We start from the raw sequence: 6783 nt of genomic DNA, 5'->3' as shown, positions 1-6783 counted from the left end.
TCTCAAGATAAGAAACAAAAGAAAAGAGCAGTTTATAGAAGAAGATAATGGAGCTGTTTTTCTTTTTTTCTTTGGCAGGAACTTTATGACGTGGTGAAAACTAAAAGAACGTCCCCAGAACAAACTCATTATTGTTTTCTTTTATACGCCAGCTTGTGATGAGCCCATACAGATCCATTAGTGGGTTCCTGAGCTTCTAATAATTCATACTCAGAGCAGCTTTCAAAGACAACATGTAGGTGCTTTTATTTTGAAAAGGAAAAATATATATTTATATTTGTGAGCTATGGAAAGCAGAGAGGAATGTAATGATAGGAATCAAGTTCATAAAGAACATTTACATTTGTACATTTAAAAAAATCTTTAAAATATGAAGCTTCAATAAATACTTCAATACATTTAGGCATGCTGATACAGTTTTTTCATTACAGTATAAATCATAAAATGACTTCCTTTCATCTTCATTATTGCACGTACATTGTGATGGCTTTGTCCTTGGATGGGTCACATGCATAAGGTTGTAAAACTGGTGACGAGTTGTAAGAAAAACAACAAAAAACAAAGATTGCATCACAATCTGCACATTGGCCTGTAGAGCACCACAGAGATGTTTTAAAAAAAAATCAAAAAGGCAAAACGAACCATCTGCAACAACTAAAGATGAGGAGGAAACTACAGGCAAAATATTCATCCTGACTGGATGCCTTCAGCAGCTGTTTCTTTACCCATACGTCTTCAAACGAAAATGGGGCACTGCACTTAGCATGAAGGAAGAAACAACAGGCTTTTTAAACTAAATTCTTCATGTTTTTCCACTAAAACTGCATGAGGAAGTTTGAGCTCAGAAGCTTGATTTTCTGTTTTCTGACAACAAATATCAAGAATAACAGTAATTATTAGAAAACAATGATGTCATATTTATAAGGAATGACTTTTTTCTGTATTTCTAAGCAAATTTTCAAAAATTTTGTATTTATTTTTTAGTAATTTGTAGCTCCTGTCAGCTGTGTAAAAGTAAAACCCACTGTAAAACAAAAAAATGATTAAAACTTTAAAATGTGGTGTTCATTTATAATCTTTAAACCTGCTTAGAAAACATAGAAACCTGACTACAACACCCATAATGCAAATGTCACCATGAAAAGAGCAACAAGGGGCCACAGCAGAGGACCGGCAGCTCTGACACAACCAGAGTCACAGAAAGGCGTTCATATCTTTGACGGGCTTGACTGAAACGCATCACGGGAGTTGTAGACAGTGTCTACATTTTGTTTTAAATGAAAAGTTTGAGTGGTTTTTGCTTCATGTCTTTCTTTTTAAATATTTCACTGGTATATTTTGGCCATTTTGAGGTGAGCTTTGGTGTAAAAGTGATGAACTCTTTGAGTGACCTCAGTTTGTGACAGGACTGATGCACTAACAGCCAGTCTGAATCCAGTGGAGACGAAAGTGTTTTGCCGCAGTCTTAAATCAACTCCAAACGCAAACATTTTATAGCGGTTTATGCTAGCAATACTTTATAAACCTTTACACAATTATTTACTAGAGGTTATTGTTTATTCATGCCATTAGAACAAGGTGGCTGAGACAAACAAGCAGCACTTTGTGCACTCAAAGCCAGTGTTTGGAAGAACTTGGGCTGCTTTGAAGTTAAAGCGAAAAAAAAAAAGCTGCACTATAAGCAAGTTGTGTTCATGTTGTCACCCGGAGGTGGAGAAAAGCTGCAGGTGGTAGCTACTAGCTGCAGCTAACAGAGAAGTTTTCACTAAACAAAGTCCTTTTTAGCTTTTATTGTGAAGGATTTGTTTCTGTGCTCAGCTGTTTAAAAACCAGGGCTTGTCAGTGATGCTTTTCACTTTGGAGGAACGACAGAAAATAATCATCACAGCCATTCTTGCGCTCTACATAAGGGACTAAAAACAAAATGGTGGAAACATTGAAGGAAGCGGGTCAGACAGCTTTAACACGCCATGCATGGACTCCCATTGTTGCCACAGAATACCTGTATGACGCTGCACTGCTGAGTTTTGGTTATCAAAATCTTGTCTGAATGAACTGTAGAAAAAAAACATGTTTTGGTACCTTTCAGATCAGAGATTCTCTGCTCAGGATTTAGTTTGAAGTGTGATTACAGAAGCACAGATAATTGCATCGCAGCCCTCTGAATCGTAATCAAATGCTGAGGTGCCTAAAGACTCCCACTAATATTATTTACGTATGTGATGGTTCTGTAAGATAATAGCAGCAGAAACTAGCTGTAACACTTATGGTTTGGCCCGGGGCAGTTCCTGAATGAATATCATGTTCCTGTCAAAATGGTGGAGTAATATGGTGTAGATACATAAAATCTTGCTGGACATTTTAGAGATGGAAGCCTTAGGTCTTAGCTGCGTTGAGACTAGCCGTTAGCTCATCAGTCCTGTCAGAATTAAACTGAAGTCATTCAAAAATATCTTCAACATGTAAGATAGTGACTGTTTAATATGTTTACACCACTTCCAAACAGCAATCGCCCCCTCTGATAGATGTTTCTCCATAAGATGCAGTTTAAGTGGAAAACACAAACATTTCCTTTGTCGGCATGCTAAACTGAGGGAGAGTTAGTTGTGTCTTTGTATTTAACTAACATCAGTCCTCTCAAACAACCAGAAGGAAGTAATAATAATAAATTCCTCTATAATAAGTCTGGATGAATAATGACGTTTGAAAATTGTGGTTTCAGTTTAAAAGACGTTTCAAAACCAAGAAAAAAAAATTAATAAATAACTGTCACACACACCAAACTCAAACACAGAGTTCAATACACAACCAAGGAAAAGGAATCTGAAAAATGGAAAATAACCTAAAAAATAAAAACAACAAACAAACAAAAAGCTCTGATCAGATCCTCAGGTGTGGACATGAGAGCCGCTGCCAGCAGGGGGAAGTAAGGATCAGACTCCTCAAACAGGCAAACAAATATCAAATAATCTGCTTGTTTACATCATCTGTCAATCCAATAGTCATTTAAGTGTTAGATACTCAAATTATTGATCATTGGTTCCCACAGCTTCCATATTTGATTTAATAAAACCTTAATAACAGTCAGAGCTGACACTAAACTTTTTGTGATAAATCTAACTTTTTTTCTCCTAATCTCAAAAATCAGTAAAATCTGTAAATTAGACGACAGCCAAAGTGTGACTCCTGAAATCAGTCGGAGATGAGAAGCAGAAGGAGCAGAAATTTGATGACTACAGCTACGCGGCACAATGTTGATGCGTCCAAAGACAAAATGGACGTTTTCCCTGACAGCCGAGTGAACATTGTTCAGAGTTAGAGCCACGTCTCCCTAAAGTGATGACGTGAAACTGGAGTAAAGGTGACCATATAAAGAAATAAAACAAACCCTTTGATTTGGGTCATTTGTCACACTTATAACAGTAGTGAAGCAAACTAGAACTGAAGTAGTGTGTATGTTTGTTTAGAAGTAAAACAAACAAACAAAAAAATAGTCAGATTCATAAATCTGACACATGGAATAAGTTTAAACAGTTGTGCCTGTGTACTTTATAGTTTTAGTCCTACAGGTAGAGAAAATCTGTCACCATCTACCCTGTAATCTGTGAATTAAAGGCCTGGTAATTGTTGCCTTTAAACTGAGGTCAGAGCCGTTAAAGCAGTTCTGTTTAGACCTTTAATGTTATCAATGATCTGATGTCATGCTCAGAGCACTTATTAAGGTTGACACTTAGCTACTACTGCTTCGATGTTTAGCTCCATATTTGTAAAACTGACTAAAATACAGCTATGTTTGTGTTGGCTAAGGTCAGTTAGCTGCGGTAGCTATTTAGAATTAGATTGACACCAAACGTTAATCAGTGGTAAATAAACATCATATGATTATGTTCTGAAAGTTTCATTAAAATACATCCACGAGATATTTTGCTAACAGACAAAAAAGGATCGACCCCAACAGTTAATGCTGAAGTTTTAGGTAGAGATCTTGTGTGATAAGTAGCACTTAGAGTTTGTGTTGTGAATAACTCTCAGCTACAACCACATCAGATTTTATCTTGATATCTGTAAGTTTGACCAAATTATGGTCGTTTTTGTGTTTTCCAAGGTCAGTTGACTGTGGTGGCCATCTTGAGTAGAGCTGACTCCAAAAAGTTAATCAGCTGAAGATGCACATCCAAAGATTACTTTCTGAGCGTTTCAATAAAAGTCATCCAGTGGTTCAAGAGATGTTTTGCTAACAGACAGATGTATGAACACATGTACACATGGTCAAAAACATTATCGCCCGCCTTTTGCTTCTTGGGCAGCAGACAACAATGAGTAAACATGTACCACTTTGGCCTGCTGATTGTGTGAGAGCTGCAGGTTACCAGCTTGTTTATAGAGTCAACCATCACGGATGTTTTCATTGGTCTAATGGGCACTTAGCCCCATTTAAACCGGATCACCTAAAGTCAGAGTGAGGCTGCTGATTAAATGTTCGTCTAAAGATTAGAACCAAGTTGATATTCTTCTTCTTATCTAATATCTAAATGCACAAGTTTAGAAAAGTAACAGCTGAACTGGTGTGAACCTGTTCCTGCAGGAGGAGGGGATGTGTCTACTGGAGCTCGTAGTGGATTCAGCTGTGTTATGCTTGTGGTGTAGTAAAGCGGAAGGTGTTTTAGAGGAACTAAGCGTGTGCTTCCTAAGACAAACCCATCACAGCGAGGTACAGTACAACTCCAACGGAACAAGAGGTTAGAGATTGTTTCCTCGCCAAAAAAATTCTGGGGTCCGTTTCTACAAACACAAATATGAAAACAAACGGATACAAAAATGGGGTTTTGTTCAAAATGCACCAAGGTGTCTTTAGCTGGACTCGGGTTGATGTCTTCTCTTTGATTTGGCTGCACAGAACGGATCGAGTGCAACGTTTCAAACATCTAGTTCTCCCAGTCGGCGCAGGGAAGGCCTTCGTCCTCAGATTCCGACTCCGGCGAAGCCTCTTTGATTCTCCTCAGAGCCTCGTGGATGCTGCGAGTCAGAGCGTCAGCCGAGTGCGGGAAACTCTTTGGGTGGCGCTGTTGCTCTGGGCGGCTCCGAACCTTCTTCAGACGCACCCCCTGTCGGATCTGAGCTAGGATGTTGTTGCTGTCGTCGTCCGGGTCGGGGCCCAGGACCCGCAGCTCCGCCTTCCTCAGGTGGAAGCTCCCTCTTTTTAGAGAGGCCAGCACCTCGTCCATGGGCGAGCTCACTGTGAAAAACACACAACAAGTGCTTAAAAAGTTAATTTAGATGGATTTATGAGGATGACAACCACAACATGACTTGGAAATATTTCCTGTCACTCAAGTTAAAGTAGCAACTCAGACATGAATATGTACCGGTGTCTAAAACTGCTGCAGCAGCAGTTAAAGCAGCTTCAGAGGGTCCAAATCATTTCTACAAGAGTCTTTAATTAAGAACCTGATCAAGGACCAAACTTCTTTTTAATCTCAAAAATCTGCCATATTTTTCAGACTGCGTGTGTCAAAATATTCCTACAGAAACATAATTACGTATTTTCCAAACTATAAGGCGCACTTAAAAGCCTTCAATTTTCTCAAAAAATGACCTTATAATCTGGAGCGCCTTATATATGTAAGAAGTTGTGATGTTTTAGTACGACATTGGTAAACTACAAAGCTGCATTAAGGCTCAGTTACAGTTGAGCAGGGCTCTGTGCACGTCGCGCAGACCTGAGCGAGCGGTGTAGGCGTTTATACTTGACGCTTAAGTCGGTGCAGTATTCTACTGTGAGTTTTGAACCATTGGATTATCTTTGTCAACTCTCATAGAGGGATCATATAAATGTTGATACAGGCAACCCAGCGCCGCTAGAGCAGCAAAATCTTCCATTTTGAATAGAGCATTGCATGCATGGTCTGCGCAAAGTTACAAAAATTGGGAGGTGCATGACCATCCGCCTTATAGTCTGGTGAGCTTTACATATGACAAAAGTTGTAAAATGGGCCGTTCATTGACAGTGCGTCTTATCATCCAGTGTGCCCTAGAGTGTGGAAAATATGGTACCTTTACTCAATATATCTTTATCAGTCAGAATAAAAGGTTTACTGGAATTCCTTAACCAAACCACCTTTTTTATTATTATTTATTCTGTTCCTTTTCATATCACCAGTGTTTGTTTACCTGATTTCTAATGAAAATATTTGACCACAGTCCATCAAAACAGCTTGAAAAAAAACTTCAATGCAAATTCACACAACTAGAAACATTTCACCTTAAAATTACAGAAGAAAAGAGAAAACGCCCAGGACTGACTGAAGTGGACATTAGAGTGAAACTCTAATGTCCACTTCAGTCCTGGGCTGAATCAACCTTGTTATCATTGTATCGGGTTGAGGTGCTGCTCAAACATCTGGCGTATGCAGCAAAAACTTATCATCATGAACAAACCTAATTTTTATTTTTGACGGATCAGATGCTGAAGGATTTTCAGCTGCTTTTTCTTCGAGAAGTGTCACATTACCCTCCCAGTACTGTCGTTATAGCTGTGTTTGAAAGGAAGGAACATGTCTTTCTCACCTCTCCTCCACTGTGAGGAGTCCAGAGATGACGTTTTCTTCAGCTTCTTCCTCGCTGTCAGCAGCTGACTGCTGTCAAAGAACCGAGGGGAAAATGGCGCCAGCGGCAGCGAGTTGGATTCAGACTCATATTTATGCTGCTGCACTGGGCTGGCTGTGAGTCTCTCTGTGGGAGGAAGTGGTGGAGGAGGTGGAGGAGGGAGAGGGGGGGGGGGGG

The 6783-nt window shown here is 39.4% G+C and overlaps 1 protein-coding gene across 1 annotated transcript in view; it reads right to left on the bottom strand.

Moving 5' to 3' along the window:
* Positions 1–226: 226 nt before the first annotated feature.
* jmy (junction mediating and regulatory protein, p53 cofactor) overlaps positions 227–6783 on the bottom strand; it is a 50881-nt gene continuing 44324 nt past the window's right edge. The window contains 2 exon segments of the mRNA XM_037979607.1: positions 227–5236; positions 6568–6783. The exon segment at positions 6568–6783 is cut by the window's right edge and continues 13 nt beyond it. Of these exon segments, the coding sequence (XP_037835535.1) occupies positions 4926–5236; positions 6568–6783 (527 nt within the window). The 3' untranslated portion in view covers positions 227–4925.

Source organism: Kryptolebias marmoratus, linkage group LG14, assembly GCF_001649575.2.
Source record: "Kryptolebias marmoratus isolate JLee-2015 linkage group LG14, ASM164957v2, whole genome shotgun sequence".
Classification (NCBI taxonomy): domain Eukaryota; kingdom Metazoa; phylum Chordata; class Actinopteri; order Cyprinodontiformes; family Rivulidae; genus Kryptolebias; species Kryptolebias marmoratus.
The sequence above is the reverse complement of the archived record's forward strand: the minus strand, read 5'-3'. Positions and strand labels throughout refer to the sequence as shown.